Consider the following 26,900-nt stretch of genomic DNA (forward strand, 5'->3'; position numbering starts at 1 on the left):
TCCGGATGATGCTCCCAACAGTGGAGACAGGTAGGCCCAACTCCTTGGAAAGGGTTTTGTACCCCTTGCCAGCCTTGTGACCCTCCACGATCTTGTCTCTGATGGCCTTGGAATGCTCCTTTGTCTTTCCCATGGTGACCAAGTATGAGTGCTGTTCACAAGTTTGGGGAGGGTCTTAATTAGTCAGAAAAGAGATAATTAATCCAAACATGTGAAGCTCATTGTTCTTTGTGCCTGAAATACTTCTTCATACTTTAGGGGAACCAAACAGAATTCTGGTGGATTGAGGGGTTGAATAATAAATGACCCTCTGAATAAACTTTTCACAATTAAAAAAAAATAAAAAAAGAAATAACATTCTTTTTTGCTGCATTTCACACTTCCAGGCTGATCTACAGTCCAAATGTCACAATGCCAAGTTATTCCGAACGTGTAAACCTGCTAAATCTGCAGGGGGTTGAATACTACTTGTAGGCACTGCATATAATATATATATATATATATATATATATATATATATATATATATATATATATATATATATATATATATATATATATATATATAATATTTTAAAAAATATATTTATACATATACATACACACATAATAAATAAATAAATATATATATATATATATATATATATATATATATATATATGTGTGTATGTGTATGTATATGTATAAATATATTTTTTAATATATATATAAGTATAAATATAATATAATATAAAATTTTTTAGTTATCTGGTCCTGGAAAAGCTGGGTGACAATGTACACGGGCGTCATCATCACAGACCTCATCGATCTGCAATGACACCTCACATTGCATCTAAATGGGACAAACTTTGCCAAAATCAATAGTACAAGCGAATATAATAAACTTCTGTAATACATCTCATCAGAGAAAACGGTTTATCTCACTTTGAAGCTGAATTCACATCTACACTGCTCAGTACTGCTGTATAATGTCCTCCATGCTGCTGCTATCTGGAGTCACAGCTACACTGCTCAGTAGTGCTGTATAATGTCCTCCATGCTGCTGCTATCTGGAGTCACAGCTACACTGCTCAGTACTGCTGTATAATGTCCTCCATGCTGCTGCTTCCTGCATTCACATCTACACTGCTCAGTGCTGCTGTATAATGTCCTCCATGCTGCTGCTATCTGGAGTCACAGCTACACTGCTCAGTGCTGCTGTATAATGTCCTCCATGCTGCTGCTATCTGGAGTCACAGCTACACTGCTCAGTGCTGCTGTATAATGTCCTCCATGCTGCTGCTATCTGGAGTCACATCTACACTGCTCAGTACTGCTGTATAATGTCCTCCATGCTGCTGCTATCTGGAGTCACAGCTACACTGCTCAGTGCTGCTGTATAATGTCCTCCATGCTGCTGCTATCTAGAGTCACAGCTACACTGCTCAGTACTGCTGTATAATGTCCTCCATGCTGCTGCTTCCTGCATTCACATCTACACTGCTCAGTGCTGCTGTATAATGTCCTCCATGCTGCTGCTATCTGCATTCACAACTACACTGCTCAGTGCTGCTGTATAATGTCCTCCATGCTGCTGCTATCTGGATTCACATCTACACTGCTCAGTGCTGCTGTATAATGTCCTCCATGCTGCTGCTATCTGGATTCACATCTACACTGCTCAGTACTGTTGTATAATGTCCTCCATGCTGCTGCTATCTGGAGTCACATCTACACTGCTCAGTACTGCTGTATAATGTCCTCCATGCTGCTGCTGCTGCTGCTATCTGGTTTCACATCTACACTGCTCAGTACTGCTGTATAATGTCCTCCATGCTGCTGCTATCTGGTTTCACATCTACACTGCTCAGTACTGCTGTATAATGTCCTCCATGCTGCATAATAGTGATACAATCGTGTGCACACACGCGTGCTTATTCTAAAGAAATAAAAAAAAAAGTCATCTGAACACACAAATGGAGACCTGTATGCACGGAGCTCCCCCTGGTGGTGGTTGAAGGCAGAGACACAGGTTTCAGCAGAACGACAATATTCAACCCTCCATAAATAAATCAGAGTCTGCGGCACTTACTGGACCTTGTTCTCAGACCGGGGGTACAGGGTTTGGCTCAGGGTGTTGGTCTCTCCTAGTGGAATTAACCCAATTGGGATTTTACTGAAGGAAGCCTGAAAAACAGAAGATCACATTGATATACATGTATAAAACCTCTATAGGCCCCCAGTACACTGTGTTTTATTTCATCGTAATGGTCAAGATTTCTGCATGCTGTCAGTGAATGGGAATAGCAAAGGTTGCAATAAAAAAAATAAATAAAAAGTATAATAATAATAATAATTAAAAAAATAAATAAATATACTAATGTATTATATATATATATATATATATATATATATATATATATATATATATTTCCCACAATGCACTGTTACCTGATCGTCCCTGCGGAGGAGTCCTGTGATCACCTGCAAGACACAATGCCATGGTGTTACGTTGTGTTCCGCTCATTGTGCGCGGCTCTCCGCTGCCGCTACGATGTGTCAGCGTGCACAATGATACACGCCTCCTATGTCAGTGCACAATAGAGGACGACGGTTCAGTCTGCATTTACAACAGCTGCCCCGGCAAAGCAAAAAAGGATGTTTTATACTCCAGTCACCTCCAGAGCTGCAATCGAAATTCAGCTATCACAGACTGGCTACAGGTTACAAGATTGGATCTAGGGCTAGGTGGATCCGTGCAGGACTCCGCACCACGATGGCTCCATTCTTACCTCCTGCAGGGTCCCATCTCCGCCAGCGACGATGATCAGATCCGTACTTTCCAGCAGCTCCACCATCTTCTTGGCCTGACCTTCGTAGTCTGTCTGCAAGATTTAAAGGGAATGATTTAAAGGGAATGTGTCACCTATATTTCCCAATCTGCTTTCATTTCTGTCCAAGGTGTAGCCCGGAGAGGACTCAAATCACACTAGGCAGACTCTCCAACCTGTGCAGAGAGGGAGAGTAGGTGAGCTGTGACCTATCGTCATATGTGGGTCCTACATGATCTATCATAGCAACCTGGACTCGGAGATCACTCGTTTACTTCTAATAGGAGTTTAGAGGGCATGTTCTGTGACCTGTGCAGAGATCACTGTGCAGGAAGGGGGAGGAGGTGAACTGTAATCCTCATTTATCATCAATGCTTCGTTACCTACCAAAGGCACATATAGTCTGGAGATCAAATCACGGATGTCTGAGAATATAGTGGGCATGATCAGTGACCTGTGCAGACATCACTGCGCAGGGAGGGTGCAGAGGTGAACTGTGATCATCACCTATTGTCAATGCTTTATGATCTACCAAAGGCACATGTAGTCTGGAGATCAATCACGGATTTCTGAGAATATAGGGGGCATGGCCTGTCACCTGTGCAGAGAACACTGCGCAGAGAGGTGAACTATAATCATATATTATTAATGCTTTGTTACCTACCATGGGCACAAGTAGTCTGGAGATCAATTATGGACTTCTGATAATATAGTGGGCATGCTCTGTGCTTTCTGATCCACCAAAAGCACCTTATAGTCTGGCGATCAATCATGGACTTCTGAAAATATTGTGGGCATGATCAGGGACCTGTGCAGAGATCACTGTGCAGGGAGGTAGTGGAGGTTAACTATGATCATTATTTATTATATGCTTAGTTATCAACCATAGTAGCCTGTAATTTTGATATGATCTCTATGAAGAATGTCCTTTGAATGCTCTGTGACCTGTGCAGAGATCACTGTGCAGGGAGGGAGAGAAGGTGAACTATAATCATCATTCATTATCAATACTTTGTTACCTACCATAGGCACTTGTAATCTGGAGATCAAATGATGGATGTCTGAGAATATAGTGGGCATGCTCTGTAATCTGTGCAGGGATCATCGTGCAGGGAGGGTGAGGAGGTGAACTGTAATCAGCCATTGTCAATGCTTATCTATTAAAGGCACATGTAGTCTGGAGATCAATCATGGACTTCTGAGAATATAGTGAGCATGCTCAGTGACCTGTGCAGAGATCACTGTGCAGAGAGGTGGAGGAGGTGAACTATAATCATCATTTATTATCAATATTTTATTATCTACTAAATGCACATGTAGTCTGGAGATCAATCATGGATTTATGAGAATACACTGGGCATGCTCTGTGACCTGTGCAGAGATCATTGTGCAGAGAGATTGAGGAGGTGAACTATAATTATCACCTATTATCATCGCTTTATTACCTACCATAGGCACTTGTAACCTGGAGATCAAATCATAGTTTTCTGCAAATATATTGGGCATGCTCTGTGACCTGTGCAGAGATCTCTGTGCAGGGAGAGTGCAGAGGTGAACTGTGATCATCACCTATTGTCAATGCTTTATGATTTACCAAAGGCACATGTAGTCTTGAGATCAATCATGGATTTCTGAGAATATAGGGGGCATGGCCTGTCACCTGTGCAGAGATCACTGCGCAGAGAGGAGAACTATAATCATATTATTAATGCTTTGTTACCTACCATGGGCACAAGTAGTCTGGAGATCAATTATGGACTTCTGACAATATAGTGGGCATGCTCTGTGACCTGTGCAGAGATCACTGTGCAGGGACGGTGAGGAGGTGAACTGTAATCATCTACTAAAGGCACATTTAGTCTGGAGATCAATCATTAATTTATGAGAATATACTGGGCATGCTCAGTGACCTGTGCAGAGATCATTGTGCAGAGAGGTTGAGGAGGTGAACTATAATCATCACCTATCAACGCTTTGTTACCTGGAGATCAAATCATAGTTTTCTGCAAATATAGTGGGCATGCTCTGTGACCTGTGCAGAGATCACCGCGCAGGGAGGATGAGGAGGTGAAGTGTAATCATCACCTATTATCAATGCTTTCTTATCTACTAAAGGCACATGTAGTCTAGAGAGCAATCACAGATTTCTGAGAATATAGTGGGCATGCTCTGTGACCTGTGCAGAGATGACTGCGCAGGGAGGTGAACTATAATCATTATTTGTTATTAATGCTTTGTTACAGACCATAGGCACATGTAGTCTGGAGAACATTCATGGATTTTTGAGAATATTGTGGGCATGCTCAGTGACCTGTGCGGAGATCATCATGCAGAGAGGTGGAGGAGGTGAACTATAATCATCCTGTAGTATCAATGTTTTGTTATCAACCATAGAAGCCTGTTGTTTTGAGATGACCTCTATGAAGAATGTCCTGGGAATACTCTGACCTGTGCAGAGGTCACTGTGCAGGGAGGGAGAGAAGGTGAGATGTGAATATCATCTGTTATCAGTACTGAATAGTGTGTCACCTCCCTGAGGAGCCTATAGTCTGGTGACCCCCTCATTGAATTCTGCTGAGAATATAGTGCTTAATGCTCTGCGCAGAAGTAATCGTGCAGAGAGGGGGCGGAGGAAAACCATGACAATCCCCTACTCTCAACAGCGGATCCCGTGTTATGTACTATAGTAACCTATAGTCTGGCGATCTCTCCTTGGCCTCTATGGGACAGTGTAGGTAGGTGGAGAAAGGATGCTGTGACCATCATTAATTGTGAATCCTGTGTAGAATCTGTATTTTAGAGATGACTCATTGATTAACAAAGGAGACTGCAGTGAGCATGCTCTGTGACCTGTGCAGGGAGGTGGAGTAGGTGAGCTGGGACCAGCACCCATTGTGAAATAGTATGCTGCATTATTGTAGTCTGGATAGAACTCATTTACTTGTATTGGAGATTGCAATGGGCATGCTCTGTGGCCTGAGCGGGGAGGTGGGGTAGGTGAGCTGTGATTATTATCTATTGTAAAATAGTAAAGGTTAAAAAATGGGATTTTGCAGAAAAAACCCTGAAAACAGCGCTACAACAAGTTTGTAGATTTTAATTAATTATTTTATTTCTAATAGCTGCTATCCTTGTTCTTGGTACAAAAAGTAAAATAGTATAATAATACCACATTCATAAACCACACATCGCAAAAAATACAAGAATTATAAGCATAAAAATTAATGCACATTAAAACATGAAATTGCGTTTGCGTAAACCAATAGGAGTGCCAATATAAGAATGGTAACAATGGCACGTCGCAAATAACAAGAGACCAGTGAGGTTACTATAACCGATTGTCCCGGCTAATGGTAGAACTTTCTAGGTTGCCGTTAAAATATGTTAGTTACATGCCAAGGTTGCTGTGATTAGAAATACTGCACCTCTCCTCTTTAACCTCCACGAAGATGTAATAATGCAGGATTCCACAATAGTTGCAGCCGAGATGAGCAGAACAAAGCCGGCACTTAATAAGGTTAAGCTCCAATCAGAGCATGGGGCGCCTACCAGCGCTTGCAGTGGAGATGAGGCAGAGCCGAACGACCATACAACACGGCTGATTTCGTTAGGGGTTAGTTCACATAGAGGTTACGGTTTCTCCACCTCATCAGAAGACCAACCTGTAGTGGATGGTTTCCTCCACGGGGGTGTGTAGTGGATGCAAGAGCCCCTCAATAGTTACAGCCGAGATGAGCAGAGCAGAGCCGGCACTTGGCAAAGTTGTGCTCCAGTCAATCCACGTGGCGCCTGGCAGCGCTAACAACGCAGATGATGTAGAGCCGACAGATCACCAAATTCGGATGGTTCCAATAGGAGGTACTTCTTGTAAGAGTTGCGGTTACTCCACCTCGTCAAAGGATAGCCTCGGCAATTGGACTGCTAGGCTGAGTAAATCCGTACAAGGGAGAAGTCGTTTGCTGAGGTATCGCTACACAAGTAGACTAAGCTGAGTGAATATCCGACGCGCGTTTCGGGGGCGTCAACGGTCCCCTTCCTCCACTAGGCAAAGTAAAGGGGATTCTTTGCCAATAAACATAGCTGCTGGATTAAGTTTGTCGGGTTAAAGCGCTGACCTCTGCTTGTAGGCATTTTTATTTTTTTATTGTAAAATAGTACACTGCATTATTAAAGTCTATATAGACTCCTTTATATCTATTGGGGACTGTAGTGTGCATGCTCTATGGCCTGTGCGAGGAGGTGGAGTAGGTGAGCTGTGATTATTATCTATTGTAAAATAGTACACTGCATTATTAAAGTCTATATAGACTCCTTTATATCTATTGGGGACTGTAGTGTGCATGCTCTATGGCCTGTGCAGCGAGGTAGAGTAGGTGAGCTGTGACCATCATCCACTGTGAAATAGTATACTGCATTATTATAGTCTGGATAGGACTCATTTACTTGTATTGGAGATTGCAATGGGCATGCTCTGTGACCTGTCCGGGTATGTGGAGTAGGTGAGCTGTGATTACCCATTGTGAAATAGTACACTGTATTATTATAGACTCCTTTATATCTATTGGGGACTGTAGTGGGCATGCTTTGCAGCATGTGCGGGGAGGTGGAGAAGGTGAGATGTGACACAGTATACCGCATTATTGTAGTCTGGATAGGACTCATTTACTTCTATTGGGAAATGTAGTGGGCATGCTCTGTGCGGGGAGGTGGGGTAGGTGTGCTATGATTACCCATTGTGCAATAGTATGCTGCATTATTGTAGTCTGGTTCGGACTCCTTTACCTGTATTGGAGACTATACAGGGCATGCTCTGTGGCCTGTGCAGGGAGGTGGAGTAGGTGAGCTGTGACCATCACCCATTGTGAAATAGTATATTGCATTACTATAGTCTGGATAGGACTCCTTTACCTGTATTGGAGACTATACAGGGCATGCTCTGTGGCCTGTGCAGGGAGGTGGAGTAGGTGAGCTGTGACCATCACCCATTGTGAAATAGTATATTGCATTACTATAGTCTGGATAGGACTCCTTTACCTTTATTGGAGACTATACAGAGCACGCTCTGTGGCCTGTGCAGGGGTCACTGTGCAGAGAGGTAGAATGGTGGAGCTGTTGCTATTTATCTCCAGTTTTAGAGGGAACTGTTAAATCTAGTGAAGGTACATATACCGTATAAATGCCGTCATACGGGGGACGCTTCATCCATAAATGCACCATATTCTCTCTCCGATCTGTCCCCGCTATTTATACATAAATCACAATCAACAATCTGCAGAGTGGGAAGATCTGGATGGCAATTAGCGGTTGTGGTGTTAATCACTGCTCTTCTCGCGGACCTGTCACAGCATTTCAGGAAGACGCTGGCGCGATGCCTAATGTGTGCGACACCTGCCGGGTGCAACATAACCGAGCGCACAAACGGATGGACGGCTGCCACCGGGTAGGTGACATCCGACAGTGCCGGCTCCTGAACCCCTACTAGGAGAGAAAAGGGTTAACGATTCACACCCGGGGCTACGGGATAGAGGACAAAATTTCACCTGAAGAGGAAGAGCAGAAGATAGACAATAGGGGGGAGGCTCCTGCTGCAGCCGAAGGTCATACAGCCAACAACAGGACAGGGGGGACGTGACCGGACCAAAGAGAGGGCGTTTATTTATCAATGTCAAAGTCTAAAAAAAATAAAGGACTAATGATTTCCATCCCTACCCAACCCCCACCCAGGAAAGAACAAGTCCGAGGAACCCGCTCCCCATATTCACCTTCTGCGCCGCCATACTGTACATTAATAAGTGCAGTGTGTCCAAAACGTTGGACAGAGAAGGGTTAACTCCCCCCTCCTGATTGCCGCTTTCCACAGACCTCTCTGCTTAACATTCACCGCAGCCGAGGAGAAAGAGTCGTCTAATTTTGGAGCTCGGAGGTTGCTACAAACTGCTCTAATTAATCCGCAACACTTGATTGCATTTCCAATTCCCCCTCCTCTCCCGTCTCTACACGCGCAATTTTCTTTGCCGACTTGTAAAGGTCCAGAACCAGCGAATACCGCGACCTACAAAGCCACCGCCAAACCCGACCGCGCACACTATAGGGTAGGAAAAACCACCGCCATACAGGTGACTACTATAATACTGCCCCTGTGTACAAGAATATAACTACTATAATACTGCCCCTATGTACAAGAATATAACTGCTATAATACTGTCCCTATGTACAAGAATATAACTACTATAATACTGCCCTCCATGTACAAGAATATAACTACTATAATACTGCCCTCTATGTACAAGAATATAACTACTATAATACTGCCCCTATGTACAAGAATATAACTACTATAATACTGGCCCCTATGTACAAGAATATAACTACTATAATACTGCCCTCTATGTACAAGAATATAACTACTATAATACTGCCCCTATGTACAAGAATATAACTACTATAATACTGCCCTCTATGTACAAGAATATAACTAGTATAATACTGCCCTCTATGTACAAGAATATAACTACTATAATACTGCCCCTATGTACAAGAATATAACTACTATAATACTGCCCTCTATGTACAAGAATATATATAATACTGCCCCTATGTACAAGAATATAACTACTATAATACTGCCCCTATGTACAAGAATATAACTACTATAATACTGCCCCTATGTACAAGAATATAACTACTATAATACCGCTCCTATGTACAAGAATATAACTACTATAATACCGCTCCTATGTACAAGAATATAACTACTATAATACTGCCCTCTATGTACAAGAATATATATAATACTGCCCCTATGTACAAGAATATAACTACTATAATACTGCCCCTATGTACAAGAATATAACTACTATAATACCGCCCCTATGTACAAGAATATAACTACTATAATACCGCTCCTATGTACAAGAATATAACTACTATAATACCGCTCCTATGTACAAGAATATAACTACTATAATACCGCTCCTATGTACAAGAATATAACTACTATAATACCGCCCCTATGTACAAGAATATAACTACTATAATACCGCCCCTATGTACAAGAATATAACTACTATAATACCGCCCCTATGTACAAGAATATAACTACTATAATACCGCCCCTATGTACAAGAATATAACTACTATAATACTGCCCCTATGTACAAGAATATAACTACTATAATACTGCCCCTATGTACAAGAATATAACTACTATAATACTGCCCCTATGTACAAGAATATAACTACTATAATACTGCCCCTATGTACAAGAATATAACTACTATAATACTGCCCCTATGTACAAGAATATAACTACTATAATACTGCCCCTATGTACAAGAATATAACTACTATAATACTGCCCCTATGTACAAGAATATAACTACTATAATACTGCCCCTATGTACAAGAATATAACTACTATAATACTGCCCCCTATGTACAAGAATATAACTACTATAATACTGCCCCTATGTACAAGAATATAACTACTATAATACTGCACCCTATGTACAAGAATATAACTACTATAATACTGCCCCTATGTACAAGAATATAACTACTATAATACTGCCCCTATGTACAAGAATATAACTACTATAATACTGCCCCTATGTACAAGAATAGAACTACTATAATACTGCACCCTATGTACAAGAATATAACTACTATAATACTGCCCCTATGTACAAGAATATAACTACTATAATACTGCCCCTATGTACAAGAATATAACTACTATAATACTGCCCCTATGTACAAGAATAGAACTACTATAATACTGCTCCTATATACAAGAATATAACTACTATAATACTGCCCCTATGTACAAGAATATAACTACTATAATACTGCCCCTATGTACAAGAATATAACTACTATAATACTGCTCCTATATACAAGAATATAACTACTATAATACTGCCCCTATGTACAAGAATAGAACTACTATAATACTGCCCCCCTATGTACAAGAATATAACTACTATAATACTGCCCCTATATACAAGAATATAACTACTATAATACTGCCCCTATATACAAGAATATAACTACTATAATACTGCTCCTATATACAAGAATATAACTACTATAATACTGCCCCTATATACAAGAATATAACTACTATAATACTGCCCCTATGTACAAGAATATAACTACTATAATACTGCTCCTATATACAAGAATATAACTGCTATAATACTGCCCCTATGTACAAGAATATAACTACTATAATACTGCCCCCCTATGTACAAGAATATAACTACTATAATACTGCCCCTATATACAAGAATATAACTACTATAATACTGCCCCTATATACAAGAATATAACTACTATAATACTGCCCCTATGTACAAGAACATAACGGCTATAATACTTGCCTTTATTACCACTGGGAGGGAATAACCTACATAAATGCCGTCTGTAGTGACACGTGTAACGTGGAGGGAGTATGTATATGGCGGATGAGTTGGTAAGTCGGTTACACTTTACCATGGGGCTCATTGTAATTTAGTGAATTAGGAAAGTCTGTATTTGTGCTGTGTTGTGCGGTCCTCGGGGGCTCGTACATTAGTATGTGGCGTCCATCCCACATCACAAGGGGATGATTGCGGTGACGGTCTCCTGCAGGCGCATTTTCCTTTCTGTAATGAGCTTTTCCTCCCGGGGCAGAGCGTCCTTGATCACGACCACAAGTGTTTCTATACGGCAGAACAATCAATGCAAACCGGTGAAAACGTAGGGACATGATGAGCGCCCGATCCTGGCCGCGGGGCGTCCGTGTGACTCCGGACAGGACGTCTCCTCCGGAGAGGGACGCTCACTGCACCCGCCCTGAGGGCCCCGAGCACAGGAGCCCCTCTAACAAGGGCCAGGCAAACGTTCCCTTTTTTTCCCCCTCTAAAGACCCATTAACATGAGGATTTATTTATTTAGAATTTTTTTTGTATTACAATTTTGATTGACAAAATTTACTTAATCGCATAATGTAGTGAAAAAAAAATATATTTTTTTAATTTATTGTGATGCTTATCTGCTCAGGACAATCAGTGACACCAAACTGAGCCTTTTATTTTTATTTTTTAACCATCTTAACGGCTTAAAATACTGTTTGTTTTTAAATAAAATAAATAAATAAAAATCACGTTTGTTGAAACTTTTTTTTTACATTTCTTTCACCTATGGAGCTGTGTGAGGGCTTGATTTTTAGGTGTCAAGTTTTATATTTTTATTTTTTTTTTTTTTTACAAACTTCAGAAATTATTTAATCCACTTAAATATTGACAAAAGAAGGGAATTTTGTTACTTACCGTAAATTCCTTTTCTTCTAGCTCCAATTGGGAGACCCAGACAATTGGGTGTATAGCTACTGCCTCCGGAGGCCACACAAAGTATTACACTTAAAAGTGTAAGGCCCCTCCCCTTCTGGCTATACACCTCCCGTGGGATCACGGGCTCCTCAGTTTTAGTGCAAAAGCAAGAAGGAGGAAAGCCAATAACAGGTTTAAAGACAAATTCAATCCGAAGAAACATCGGAGAACTGAAACCATTCAACATGAACAACATGTGTACTCGAAAAAACCAAAAATCCCTAAGAAAACAGGGCGGGTGCTGGGTCTCCCAATTGGAGCTAGAAGAAAAGGAATTTACGGTAAGTAAACAAAATTCCCTTCTTTGTCGCTCCTAATTGGGAGACCCAGACAATTGGGACGTCCAAAAGCAGTCCCTGGGTGGGTAAAAGAATACCTCGTGATAGGGCCGTCAAACAGCCCTGTCCTACAGGTGGGCAACCGCCGCCTGAAGGACTTGTCTACCTAGGCTGGCGTCCGCCGAAGCGTAGGTATGCACCTGATAATGCTTGGTAAAGGTGTGCAGACTCGACCAGGTAGCTGCCTGGCACACCTGCTGAGCCGTAGCCTGGTGCCGTAATGCCCAGGACGCACCCACGGCTCTGGTAGAATGGGCCTTCAGCCCTGAAGGAACCGGAAGCCCCGCAGAACGGTAGGTTTCAAGAATTGGTTCCTTGATCCACCGAGCCAGGGTGGATTTGGAAGCTTGCGACCCTTTACGCTGACCAGCGACAAGGACAAAGAGTGCATCCGAGCGGCGTAAGGGCGCCGTGCGGGAAATGTAGATCCTGAGTCCTCTGACCAGATCCAACAAATGCAAACCTTTCTCAAATTGATGAACTGGATGAGGACACAAGGAAGGTAATGTGACATCCTGATTGAGATGAAAGGGGGATACCACCTTAGGGAGAAACTCAGGAACCGGACATAGAACCACCTTGTCCTGGTGAAACACCAGGAAGGGAGATTTGCATGAGAGCGCCGCTAGCTCGGACACTCTCCGAAGAGATGTGACCGCTACTAGAAAAGCCACTTTCTGTGAAAGACGAGAAAGGGAAACATCCTTCATAGGCTCGAAAGGCGGCTTCTGGAGAGCAATTAGAACCTTGTTCAGATCCCAGGGCTCTAACGGCCGCTTGTAAGGAGGGACGATATGACCAACTCCTTGCAGGAACGTGCGCACCTGAGTAAGTCGTGCTAGGCGTTTCTGAAAAAATACAGAAAGCGCTGAGACTTGTCCTTTAAGGGAGCCGAGCGACAAACCTTTTTCCAACCCGGATTGCAGGAAGGAAAGAAAAGTAGGCAATGCAAAAGGCCAGGGAGGAACTCCCTGAGCCGCGCACCAAGATAAGAATATCTTCCACGTCCTGTGGTAGATCTTGGCGGAGGATGGTTTTCTAGCCTGTCTCATGGTGGTAATAACATTTCTAGATAATCCTGAAGACGCTAGGATCCAGGACTCAATGGCCACACAGTCAGGTTCAGGGCCGCAGAATTCAGGTGGAAAAACGGCCCTTGAGATAGCAAGTCTGGTCGTTCTGGTAGTGCCCATGATTGGCCTACCGTGAGGTGCCACAGATCTGGGTACCACGATCTCCTCGGCCAGTCTGGAGCGACGAGGATGGCGCGACGGCAGTCGGCCCTGATCTTGCGCAGCACTCTGGGTAACAATGCCAGAGGTGGGAACACATAAGGTAGCCGGAATTGCGACGAATCTTGAACTAAGGCGTCTGCCGCCAGAGCTCGGTGATCGTGAGACCGTGCCATGAAAGCCGGGACCTTGTTGTTGTACCGTGACGCCATCCGGCATCCCCCAGCGGCGACAGATCTCCTGAAACACGTCCGGGTGAAGGGACCATTCCCCTGCGTCCATACCCTGGCGACTGAGGAAGTCTGCTTCCCAGTTTTCCACGCCTGGGATGTGAACTGCGGAAATGGTGGAAGCCGTGTCTTCCACCCACGTTAGAATCCGTCGGACTTCCTGGAAGACTTGCCGACTGCGAGTGCCACCTTGGTGGTTGATGTATGCTACCGCTGTGGAGTTGTCCGACTGAATTCGGATCTGCTTGCCTTCCAGCCACTGCTGGAAGGCTTGTAGGGCAAGATACACTGCTCTGATTTCTAGAACATTGATCTGAAGGGTGGACTCTTGCTGAGTCCACGTACCCTGAGCCCTGTGGTGGAGAAAAACCGCTCCCCACCCTGACAGGCTCGCGTCCGTCGTGACCACCGCCCAGGATGGGGGTAGGAAGGACTTTCCCTTTGACAATGAGGTGGGAAGAAGCCACCACTGAAGAGATTCCTTGGCCGCCTGAGAAAGAGAGACGTTCCTGTCGAGGGACGTCGACTTCCCGTCCCATTGACGGAGAATGTCCCATTGTAGTGGACGCAGATGAAACTGCGCGAAAGGGACTGCCTCCATTGCTGCTACCATCTTCCCTAGGAAGTGCATGAGGCGTCTCAAGGGGTGTGACTGGTCTTGAAGGAGAGATTGCACCCCTGTCAGTAGTGAACGCTGTTTGTCCAGCGGAAGCATCACTATCGCTGGGAGAGTATGAAACTCCATGCCAAGGTATGTTATCGATTGGGTCGGGGTGAGATTTGACTTTGAAAAGTTGATGATCCACCCGAAACTCTGGAGAGTCTCCAGCGCAACGTTCAGGCTGTTTTGGCATGCCTCTTGAGAGGGTGCCTTGACAAGTAGATCGTCCAAATACGGGATCACAGAGTGACCCTGAGAGTGCAGGACTGCTACTACTGCTGCCATGACCTTGGTGAAGACCCTTGGAGCTGTCGCCAAACCGAAAGGCAGGGCTACGAACTGAAGGTGTTCGTCTCCTATAACGAAGCGTAGAAAACGCTGGTGCTCTGGAGCAATCGGCACGTGGAGATAAGCATCTTTGATGTCTATTGATGCTAGGAAATCTCCTTGAGACATTGAGGCGATGACGGAACGGAGGGATTCCATCCGGAACCGCCTGGTTTTCACATGCTTGTTGAGCAGTTTTAGGTCCAGAACAGGACGGAAAGACCCGTACTTTTTTGGCACCACAAACAAATTGGAGTAAAAACCGTGACCTTGTTCCAGAAGAGGAACGGGGGTCACCACTCCTTCCGCTTTTAGAGTGGACACCGCTAGCCGCAGAGCATCGGCTCGGTCGGGAGGTGGAGAAGTTCTGAAGAAGCGAGTTGGAGGACGAGAGCTGAACTCTATCCTGTACCCGTGAGACAGAATGTCTCTCACCCAACGGTCTGTGACCTGTGGCAGCCAAATGTCGCCAAAGCGGGAGAGCCTGCCACCGACCGAGGATGCGGAGAGAGGAGGCCGAAAGTCATGAGGAAGCCGCCTTGGTAGCGGGTCTTCCGGCTGTCTTTTTTGGGCGTGACTGAGTTCGCCAAGAATCTGAGCTCCTCTGATCCTTTTGAGTCCTTTTGGACGAGGAGAATTGGGACCTGCCTGAGCCTCGAAAGGACCGAAACCCCGACTGTCCTCTCCTCTGTTGGGGTTTATTTTGTCTGGGCTGAGGTAAAGATGAATCTTTACCCTTGGAGTGTTTAATGATTTCATCTAAGCGCTCCCCAAACAGTCGGTCACGAGAAAATGGCAAACTGGTTAAACACTTTTTGGAAGCAGAATCTGCCTTCCATTCTCTTAACCACAAGGCTCTGCGTAAAACTACGGAGTTGGCGGACGCCACTGCCGTACGGCTCGTAGAGTCTAGGACAGCATTGATCGCGTAAGACGCAAATGCAGACATTTGAGAGGTTAAGGGTGCCACCTGCGGAGCAGATGTACGTGTGACCGTGTCAATCTGTGTAAGACCAGCTGAAATAGCTTGGAGTGCCCATACGGCTGCGAATGCTGGAGCAAACGACGCGCCGATAGCTTCATAGATGGATTTCAACCAGAGCTCCATCTGTCTGTCAGTGGCATCTTTAAGTGCCGCCCCATCTTCCACTGCAACTAAGGATCTAGCTGCGAGCCTGGAGATTGGAGGATCCACCTTGGGACACTGGGTCCAGCCCTTGACCACGTCTGGGGGAAAAGGATAACGTGTATCCTTAAGCCGCTTGGAAAAACGCTTATCCGGATAAGCGTGGTGTTTCTGGATTGCCTCTCTAAAGTCAGAGTGGTCCAGAAAAGTACTCAATTTACGCTTGGGATACCTGAAATGGAATTTCTCCTGCTGTGAAGCTGTCTCCTCCACAGGAGGAGCAGGGGGAGAAATGTCCAACATTTTATTGATGGACGCTATAAGATCATTCACTATGGCGTCACCATCTGGTGTATCCAAATTGAGAGCGGTCTCAGGATCAGAATCCTGATCAGCTACCTCCGCCTCATCATACAGAGAGTCCTCCTGCTGGGACCCTGACCAGTGTGATGAAGTCGAGGGCCGGTCATAGCGAGCTCGCTTAGGCTGTCTGGGACTGTCGTCCGTGTCAGAGCCTTCACCCTGGGATGCATGGGACACCCCCGGAACCAGGAGCTGTTCCGACTGAGGGGGACCAGGGAGCAATGAGTTAACAGTGTCCATGGCCTGAGGTACTGGTCTAGACTGCAATGTTTCAAGAATTTTCGTCATAGTCACAGACAATCTGTCAGCAAAGACTGCAAACTCCGTCCCTGTCACCTGGACAGTATTTACAGGAGGTTCTGCCTGGGTCACCTCCAGCAGAGGCCCCGGCCGAGCAAGTGCCACAGGGGCTGAGCACTGCACACAGTGGGGGTCAGTGGAACCTGCCGGTAGAACAGCCCCACAAGCGGTACAAGCAGCATAGAAAGCCTGTGCCTTGGCACCTTTGCTTTTTGCGGTCGACATGCTGTTGTGTCCTCTGAGAAATCTAGGAGGGTATATAGCAGAGGATCCCCAGCGACCGTACAGTGCAATGTAAAGCTGCAAGCATAAAATACAATATACACTTCGGCACCAGTGGGGTCAGCCCTTGAGGGCAGTTTACCGCCCGCTGAAAAGCGGGTGTGTGGGCACCAGAATCCCGTGTCTGGGTCTCCCAGTCTCCTCTCTCCAGCACAGACTGCACATCAGGAATGGCTGCCGGCGTCCTGTGAAGAGAGGGATCGTGGGCGTGCCTCAAACAAAAGTGCGGGAAACTGGCGTCCCACTGTGCCCAGTGTGAGGGCTGGAGTATGCAAAGCAGACTCCAGCCCTCTGCGCTGACGTTCTATACAGCGTCCCGCCCTTCCCCTGACTGGCAGGCCTGGGGGCGGAAACGAAACGAAACTAGGCCGCAGAAAGCCGGGGACTCGAGTAATAAGCGCGGCCGTGATATATGCACGGCCAGCGCGGAAGTCCCCGGCGCACCACAAGTCCCAGCCGCGCCGCAGCGAAAAAACTGACAACAGCGGCCGCGCGGCAGTTTCAAATACATGTCCCCTCTCAGCAAAGCTGTAGATAGGAATGGCACCAGCGCGCAGCGCTGTTGTCCCCGGCGCACTAACACACCCAGCAATGCTGCAGTGTGCGCGCGGACTGTACGGGGACACAGAGTACCTTGGCGTAGCAGGGCCCTGTCCCTGACGATACTCCGCTCCATATCCAGCAGATTCCCCAGGGGCTGTGGACGGAGCACGGTCTCTGTGCCTGGAGACCGGTAAATCCCACTTCACCCAGAGCCCTAAGGGGGATGGGGAAGGATGCAGCATGTGGGCTCCAGCCTCTGTACCCGCAATGGGTACCTCAACCTTAACAAACACCGCCGACAAAAGTGGGGTGAGAAGGGAGCATGCTGGGGGCCCCATATGGGCCCTCTTTTCTTCCATCCGACATAGTCAGCAGCTGCTGCTGACTAAACAGTGGAGCTATGCGTGTAGGTCTGCCTCCTTCGCACAAAGCATGAAAACTGAGGAGCCCGTGATCCCACGGGAGGGTGTATAGCCAGAAGGGGAGGGGCCTTACACTTTTAAGTGTAATACTTTGTGTGGCCTCCGGAGGCAGTAGCTATACACCCAATTGTCTGGGTCTCCCAATGGAGCGACAAAGAAAAAGCCCCTAAACCAAACCTTTTTTTTTTTTTCCTGATATAGCATATGAGGGTTTTCTTTTTCGCTCCTAATTGGGAGACCCAGACAGTGGGTATATAGCTACTGCCTCTGGAGGCCGCACAAAGAACTACACTTAAAAGTGTAAGGCCCCTCCCCTTCTGGCTATACACCCTCCCGTAGGAGTACGGATTCCTCAGTTTTAGCTTTGTGCGAAGGAGGTCAGACACGCACGCATAGCTCCATTGTTTTTAGTCAGCAGCAGCTGCTGACTATGTCGGATGGAAGAAAAGAGGGCCCATACAGGGCTCCCAGCATGCTCCCTTCTCACCCCACTGTATGTCGGAGGTGTTTGTAAGGTTGAGGTACCCATTGCGGGTACGGCGGCAGGAGCCCACATGCTGATTCCTTCCCCATCCCTTTTTACAGGGCTCTGGGTGAAGTGGGATTTACTGGTCTCCAGGCACTGAGACCGTGCTCCATCTACAGCCCCTGGAGAAGATGCTGGATGGAGCGGAGTACATCAGGGACATGGCCCTGCTTCCTCAAGGTACTCTGTGTCCCCGTGCATTTGCCGCTCACACCGCAGCATGCTGGGTGTTGTAGTGCGCCGGGGACATCAGCGCTGCGGCGCTTGTGCCATGGCCTCATTCAGCTTCGCTGAAGCAGGCACACTTCTGGGAATCGGTCGCGCCGGCCGCTGGGACTGCGGCGCGGCTGGCACTTGTGGTGCGCCGGGGACTTCAGCGCGGGCCGCGCTTTTACGGCGGCCGCGCTGATAACTCGAGTCCCCGGCTTTTGCGGCCTGCTTCCGTTCGTTCCCGCCCCCAGACCTGCCAGTCAGGAGAGGGGCGGGACGCTGGTCAGTGCATCAGCGCCGAGGGCTGGAGTCGTTTTTACATACTCCAGCCCTCACAATAGGCACAGAGGGGACACTGTTTCCCGCACTTTTGTTTAGGAACTCCCACGGACCGCCCCTCTCCACAGACGCCGGCAGCCATTCCTGCTGACACGCTGAGCTGCAGAGGGGAGCCGGGGAGACCCAGACAAGGAATTCTGCGCCTCTTACCCGCTATTCAGCGGGCGGTAAGCAGCCCTCAGGGCTCACCCCCTCTTGTGCCAGTAGTATTCTTAGTATTTTGTTTCTACAAATACTTTGTATTGCATAGCGCTGGTCGCCCTTTGGCTATAGACTCTCTCACATTGCAGAGAGCCAGCAGCATGTCGTCCGTAAAACGCAAGGGTGCCAAGGCACAGACATTATATGCTTCCTGCACCGCATGTGGGACTTTTCTACCGGCAGGCTCCACGGACCCCCATTGTGTGCAGTGCTCGGCCCCTGCGGCGCTTGCACAGTCGGGACCTCTGCTGGACGTGACCCAGGGTGTACCACCTGTGAATGCTGTCCAGGTGACAGGAACGGAGTTTGCAGCTTTTGCTGACAGAATGTCTCTCACTATGTCACAAATTCTTGACACATTGCGAGCTAGGCCTGTACTTCAGGCCACGGACACTGTGCAATCATTGCCCCCTGGTCCCCCTCAGCTGAATTACCTCCAAGCTCCGGGACGGGCACATACACCTCAGGGTGAAGACTCTGACTCGGACGATGGCCCCGGGCAGCCTAAGCGGGCTCGCTATGACGGGCCTTCACATTCATCTCAATGGTCAGGATCCCAGCGAGATGAATCTATGGGTGATGAGGCGGACGTAACTGATCAGGATTCTGATCCTGGGACCGCTCTCAATCTAGATACACCAGATGGTGACGCCATAGTTAATGATCTTATATTTAACATCAATAAGATGTTAAATATTTCCCCACCAGCTCCTCTTGTAGAGGAGTCAGCTTCGCAGCACGAGAGAATCCATTTCAGATACCCTAAGCGTACATTAAGCACTTTTCTGGACCACGCTGACTTTAGAGACGCAATCCAGAAACCCCACGCTTATCCTGAAAGGCGTTTTTCTAAACGGCTTAAAGATACACGCTATCCTTTTCCCCCTGAGGTGGTCAAGGGTTGGACCCAGTGTCCAAAAGTGGATCCTCCAATTTCCAGGCTTGCAGCTAGATCCTTGGTTGCAGTTGAAGATGGAGCGGCACTTAAAGATGCCACTGACAGGCAGATGGAGCTCTGGCTGAAATCCATCTATGAAGCGATTGGAGCGTCGTTAGCGCCATCTTTTGCGGCCGTATGGGCACTCCAAGCTATCTCAGCCGGGCTTGCGCAAGTCGACTCAGTCACACGTGCATTTGCCCCGCAGGTAGCACCATTGACCTCGCAAATGGCGGCATTCGCGTCGTACGCGATTAATGCTGTTCTTGACGCTACAAGCCGCACGGCAGTGGCGTCAGCCAACTCCGTTGTTTTGCGTAGGGCCCTGTGGTTGAGACATTGGAAAGCAGATTCTCATTCCAAGAAGTGCTTAACCAATTTGCCTTTTTCTCGTGACCGATTGTTTGGAGAGCGTTTGGATGAAATCATCAAACACTCCAAGGGTAAGGACTCATCCTTACCGCAACACAGACAAAACGAACCCCAACAGAGGAAGGGTCAGTCTGGTTATCGGTCCTTTCGAGGACTGGGCAGGTCCCAATTCGCCTCGTCAAAAAAGACTCAAAAAGACCAGAGACGCTCAGATTCTTGGAGGTCTCAGTCACGCCCAAAAAGGACAGCCGGAGGAACCGTTGCCAAGACGGCGTCCTCCTGACTTGCAGTCTCCGATTCCCACACCCGCGGTCGGTGGGAGGCTTTCCCACTTTGGCGACATTTGGCTGTCACGCGTCAAAGACCGTTGGGTGAGGGATATTCTGTCTCACGGGTACAGGATAGAGTTCAGTTCTCGTCCGCCAACTCGTTTCTTCAGAACTTCTCCACCACCAAACCGAGCCGATGCTCTGTTGCAGGCGGTGGCCGCTCTAAAGGCGGAAGGAGTGGTGACCTCCGTCCCTCTTCAGGAACAAGGTCACGGTTTTTACTCCAATCTGTTTGTGGTCCCAAAAAAGGACGGATCGTATCGACCCGTCCTGGATCTAAAGTTGCTCAACAGACACGTAAAAGTCAGGAGGTTCCGGATGGAATCCCTACGCTCCGTCATAGCCTCAATGTCTCAAGGAGATTTTCTAGCATCAATAGATATCAAAGATGCGTATCTCCACGTGCCGATTGCACCAGAGCATCAGCGTTTCCTACGCTTCGTCATACACGACGAACACCTGCAGTTCGTAGCGTTACCTTTCGGTCTGGCAACAGCCCCCCGGGTCTTCACCAAAGTCATGGCAGCAGTAGTAGCTGTTCTGCACTCGCAGGGTCACTCGGTCATCCCGTATCTAGACGACCTGCTTATAAAGGCACCCTCTCAAGAGGCATGCCAGCACAGTCTGAAGGTGGCACTAGACACTCTCCAGAGTTTCGGGTGGATTATCAACTTTCCAAAGTCTCATCTAACCCCGACCCAATCTCTGACTTATCTTGGCATGGAGTTTCATACTCTCTCAGCGATAGTGAAGCTTCCACTGGACAAGCAGTGCTCGCTACGGACTGGAGTGCAATCTCTCCTTCAGAGCCAGTCGCACTCACTGAGGCGCCTCATGCATTTCCTAGGAAAGATGGTAGCAGCAATGGAGGCAGTCCCGTTCGCGCAGTTTCATCTGCGCCCTCTACAATGGGACATTCTACGCCAATGGGATGGGAAATCGACGTCCCTCGACAGGACTGTCTCCCTCTCTCAGACTGCCAAGGACTCTCTGCGTTGGTGGCTTCTCCCCACCTCATTGTCACAGGGAAAGTCGTTCCTTCCCCCGTCCTGGGCAGTGGTCACGACGGATGCGAGCCTATCAGGGTGGGGAGCGGTGTTTCTCCACCACAGGGCTCAGGGGACGTGGACTCAGGAAGAGTCCACCCTGCAGATCAATGTTCTGGAAATCAGAGCAATCTATCTTGCCCTGCGAGCCTTCCAACAATGGCTGGAAGGCAAGCAGATTCGGATTCAGTCGGACAATTCCACGGCGGTGGCGTACATCAACCACCAAGGGGGAACACGCAGTCGCCAAGCTTTTCAAGAAGTCCAGCGGATTTTGACGTGGGTGGAAAGCAGAGCGTCCACCATATCCGCAGTTCACATCCCAGGCGTGGAAAACTGGGAAGCAGACTTTCTCAGTCGCCAGGGCATGGACGCAGGAGAATGGTCCCTTCACCCGGACGTGTTTCAGCAGATCTGTTGCCGCTGGGGGACGCCGGACGTCGATCTGATGGCGTCACGGCACAACAACAAGGTCCCAGTTTTCATGGCACGGTCTCACGATCACCGAGCACTGGCGGCAGACGCCTTGGTTCAGGATTGGTCGCAATTCCGACTCCCCTATGTGTTCCCACCTCTAGCATTGTTACCCAGAGTTCTCCGGAAAATCAGGTCCGACTGCCATCGAGCCATACTCGTCGCTCCAGATTGGCCAAGAAGGTCGTGGTACCCGGATCTGTGGCATCTCACGGTAGGCCAACCGTGGACACTACCAGACCGTCCAGATTTGCTGTCTCAAGGGCCGTTTTTCCATCTGAATTCTGCGGCCCTGAACCTGACTGTGTGGCCATTGAGTCCTGGATCCTAGCGGCCTCAGGTTTATCTCATGAAGTTGTTGCCACAATGAGACAGGCTAGAAAACCATCCTCAGCTAAGATCTATCACAGGACGTGGAAGATATTCTTAGCGTGGTGCTTGGCTCAAGGGTTTTCTCCCTGGCCATTTGCATTGCCAATTTTTCTTTCCTTCCTGCAGTCTGGGTTGGAAAAAGGTTTGTCGCTTAGCTCTCTTAAGGGTCAAGTCTCCGCGCTATCCGTATTCTTTCAGAAGCGCTTGGCACGGCTTTCTAAAGTACGCACGTTTCTCCAAGGAGTTTGTCATATCGTTCCTCCTTACAGACGGCCATTGGAACCCTGGGATCTGAACACCAAGACAAGGTAGTACTGCGTCCAATTCCAGAGTTTTCTCCCAAGGTGGTTTCTTCCTTTCATCTCAATCAGGATATCACTTTGCCATCTTTGTGTCCGCATCCAGTTCACCAATTTGAAAAGGGTTTACATCTGTTGGACCTGGTGAGAGCACTCAGGATTTACATTTCTCGCACGGCGTCTCTACGCCGTTCTGATGCGCTCTTTGTCCTAGTCGCTGGTCAGCATAAGGGATCGCAAGCTTCCAAATCCACCCTGGCGCGGTGGATCAAGGAACCAATTCTTCACACATACCGTTCTGCTGGGCTTCCGATTCCATCTGGACTGAAGGCCCATTCTACCAGAGCCGTGGGTGCGTCCTGGGCATTGCGGCATCAGGCTACGGCTCAGCAAGTGTGCCAGGCGGCTACCTGGTCGAGTCTGCACACGTTTACCAAACACTATCAAGTGCATACCTACGCTTCGGCAGATGCCAGCCTAGGTAGACAGGTCCTTCAGGCGGCGGTGGCCCACCTGTAGGAAGAGGCTGTCTGACAGCCCGTTCATGTGGTATCTTTTTACCCACCCAGGGACTGCTTTTGGACGTCCCACTGTCTGGGTCTCCCAATTAGGAGCGAAAAAGAAGAAGGGAATTTTGTTTACTTACCGTAAATTCCTTTTCTTCTAGCTCCAATTGGGAGACCCAGCACCCGCCCTATTTGTTCTTAGGGTTTCGTTTTTCGGGTGCACATGTTGTTCATGTTGTTTCTTAAGCTCTCCGATCTTGTTATCGGATTGAATTTGTTTTTGAAACTGTTATTGGCTTTCCTCCTTCTTGCTTTGGTACTAAAACTGAGGAATCCGTACTCCTACGGGAGGGTGTATAGCCAGAAGGGGAGGGGCCTTACACTTTTAAGTGTAGTTCTTTGTGCGGCCTCCAGAGGCAGTAGCTATACACCCACTGTCTGGGTCTCCCAATTGGAGCTAGAAGAAAAGGAATTTACGGTAAGTAAACAAAATTCCCTTCTTTTTGTTTTTTTTACAGGAGCAATACCATTAATTTGACCATATATTGTAGTGAAAAACTGTGGGAAAAAAAAAAATTCAAAGTGCTGTGAAATTGCCTAAAGAAGGGAATTTTGTTTACTTACCATAAATTCCTTTTCTTCTAGCTCCTATTGGGAGACCCAGACAATTGGGTGTATAGCTTCTGCCTCCGGAGGCCACACAAAGTATTACACTTTAAAAAGTGTAACCCCTCCCCTCTGCCTATACACCCCCCCGTGCATCACGGGCTCCTCAGTTTTGGTGCAAAAGCAGGAAGGAGGAAACTTATAAATTGGTCTAAGGTAAATTCAATCCGAAGGATGTTCGGAGAACTGAAACCATGAACCAAAAGAACAATTCAACATGAACAACATGTGTACACAAAAGAACAACAGCCCGAAGGGAACAGGGGCGGGTGCTGGGTCTCCCAATAGGAGCTAGAAGAAAAGGAATTTACGGTAAGTAAACAAAATTCCCTTCTTCTTTGTCGCTCCATTGGGAGACCCAGACAATTGGGACGTCCAAAAGCAGTCCCTGGGTGGGTAAAAGAATACCCCGATAAAAAGAGCCGACAACGGCCCCCTCTTACAGGTGGGCAACCGCCGCCTGAAGGACTAGCCTACCTAGACTGGCATCCGCCGAAGCATAGGCATGCACCTGATAGTGTTTCGTGAAAGTGTGCAGACTAGACCAGGTAGCCGCCTGACACACCTGCTGAGCCGTCGCCCGGTGCCGCAATGCCCAGGACGCACCCACGGCTCTGGTAGAATGGGCTTTCAGCCCTGAAGGAATCGGAAGCCCAGAAGAACGGTAGGCTTCAAAAATCGGTTCCTTGATCCACCGAGCCAAGGTTGACTTGGAAGCCTGCGACCCCTTACGCTGGCCAGCGACAAGGACAAAGAGCGCATCAGAACGGCGCAGTGGCGCCGTGCGAGACACGTAGATCCGGAGTGCTCTCACTAGATCTAACAAATGCAAATCCTTTTCACATTGGTGAACTGGATGAGGGCAAAATGAAAAGGGGACACCACTTTGGGGAGAAAGTCCGGGACCGGACGCAGAACCACCTTATCCTGGTGAAATACCAGGAAGGGGGCTTTGCATGACAGCGCTGCAAGCTCTGACACTCTTCGGAGTGATGTGACTGCCACTAGAAATGCCACCTTCTGCGAAAGACGTGATAGAGAGACATCCCGCAGCGGCTCAAAAGGCGATTTCTGAAGAGCCCGTAGAACTCTGTTGAGATCCCAGGGTTCCAGCGGACGCTTGTAAGGTGGAACTATGTGGCAAGCTCCCTGCAGGAACGTGCGGACCTGCGGAAGCCTGGCTAGACGCTTTTGAAAAAACACGGAAAGCGCCGAGACTTGTCCCTTGAGAGAGCCGAGAGACAAACCCTTGTCCATTCCGGATTGAAGGAAGGAAAGAAACGTAGGTAAGGCAAACGGCCAGGGGGTAAACCCCTATCAGAGCACCAGGCTAAGAAAATCCTTGGTTTCCTGGCCTGTCTCATAGTGGCAATGACCTCTTGAGATAACCCTGAAGACGCTAGGAGCCAGGACTCAATGGCCACACAGTCAGGTTGAGGGCCGCAGAATTCAGATGGAAAAATGGCCCTTGCGACAGCAAGTCTGGTCGGTCTGGGAGCGCCCACGGATGACCCACCGTGAGGTGCCACAGGTCCGGGTACCACGACCTCCTCGGCCAGTCTGGAGCGACGAGGATGGCGCGGTGGCAGTCGGACCTGATCTTGCGCAACACTCTGGGCAGCATTGCCAGAGGAGGGAATACATAAGGCAGTCGAAACTGCGACCAATCCTGAACTAAGGCGTCCGCCGCCAGAGCTCTGTGATCCTGAGACCGTGCCATGAATGCCGGGACTTTGTTGTTGTGCCGAGACGCCATGCGATCGACGTCCGGCGTTCCCCAGCGGCAACAGATCTCTTGAAACACGTCCGGGTGAAGAGACCATTCCCCTGCGTCCATGCCCTGGCGACTGAGAAAGTCTGCTTCCCAGTTTTCTACGCCTGGGATGTGAACCGCGGAGATGGTGGAGGCTGTGGCCTACGCCCACAGCAGAATCCGCCGAACTTCTTGGAAGGCTTGACGACTGCGAGTGCCGCCCTGGTGGTTGATGTACGCGACCGCCGTGGTGTTGTCCGACTGTATGCGGATCTGCCTGCCCTCCAGCCACCGATGGAACGCTTTTAGGGCTAGATACACTGCCCTTATCTCCAGAACATTGATCTGAAGGGAGGACTCTGTCGGAGACCAGGTTCCCTGAGCCTTGTGGTGGAGAAAAACCGCTCCCCACCCTGACAGACTCGCGTCCGTTGTGACCATAGCCCAGGATGGGGGCAGAAAAGATTTTCCCTTCGACAGGGAAGTGGGAAGAAGCCACCCCTGAAGAGAGGTCTTGGCTGCCAGAGAAAGAGAGACGTTCCTGTCTAAGGACGTCGACCTCTTGTCCCATTTGCGGAGAATGTCCCATTGGAGTGGACGCAGATGCAACTGCGCAAAGGGAACTGCCTCCATTGCTGCCACCATCTTCCCCAGGAAGTGCATGAGGCGCCTCAAGGGGTGTGACTGGGCCCGAAGGAGAGATTGCACCCCTGTTTGCAGCGAACGCTGTTTGTCCAGCGGTAGCTTGACTATCGCTGAGAGAGTATGAAACTCCATCCCGAGGTAAGTCAGTGATTGTGTCGGAGTCAATTTTGACTTTGGGAAATTGATGATCCACCCGAACCTCTGGAGAGTCTCCAGAGCCA

At 47.9% G+C, this 26,900-nt stretch overlaps 1 protein-coding gene across 1 annotated transcript in view; it reads right to left on the bottom strand.

Annotated features, from left to right (window-relative positions):
• The window catches only part of AGK (acylglycerol kinase), a 65,066-nt gene that overhangs the window by 23,850 nt on the left and 14,316 nt on the right, over positions 1-26,900 (bottom strand). Inside the window, exons 6-8 of the mRNA XM_075343900.1 lie at positions 2,771-2,863; positions 2,430-2,462; positions 2,071-2,165 (exon numbers count right to left, since the gene is read on the bottom strand). Of these exons, the coding sequence (XP_075200015.1) occupies positions 2,071-2,165; positions 2,430-2,462; positions 2,771-2,863 (221 nt within the window). The remainder of the gene's footprint in view (positions 1-2,070; positions 2,166-2,429; positions 2,463-2,770; positions 2,864-26,900) is intronic.

Source organism: Anomaloglossus baeobatrachus, chromosome 4 (genome assembly GCF_048569485.1).
Source record: "Anomaloglossus baeobatrachus isolate aAnoBae1 chromosome 4, aAnoBae1.hap1, whole genome shotgun sequence".
NCBI classification, from domain to species: Eukaryota; Metazoa; Chordata; class Amphibia; order Anura; family Aromobatidae; genus Anomaloglossus; species Anomaloglossus baeobatrachus.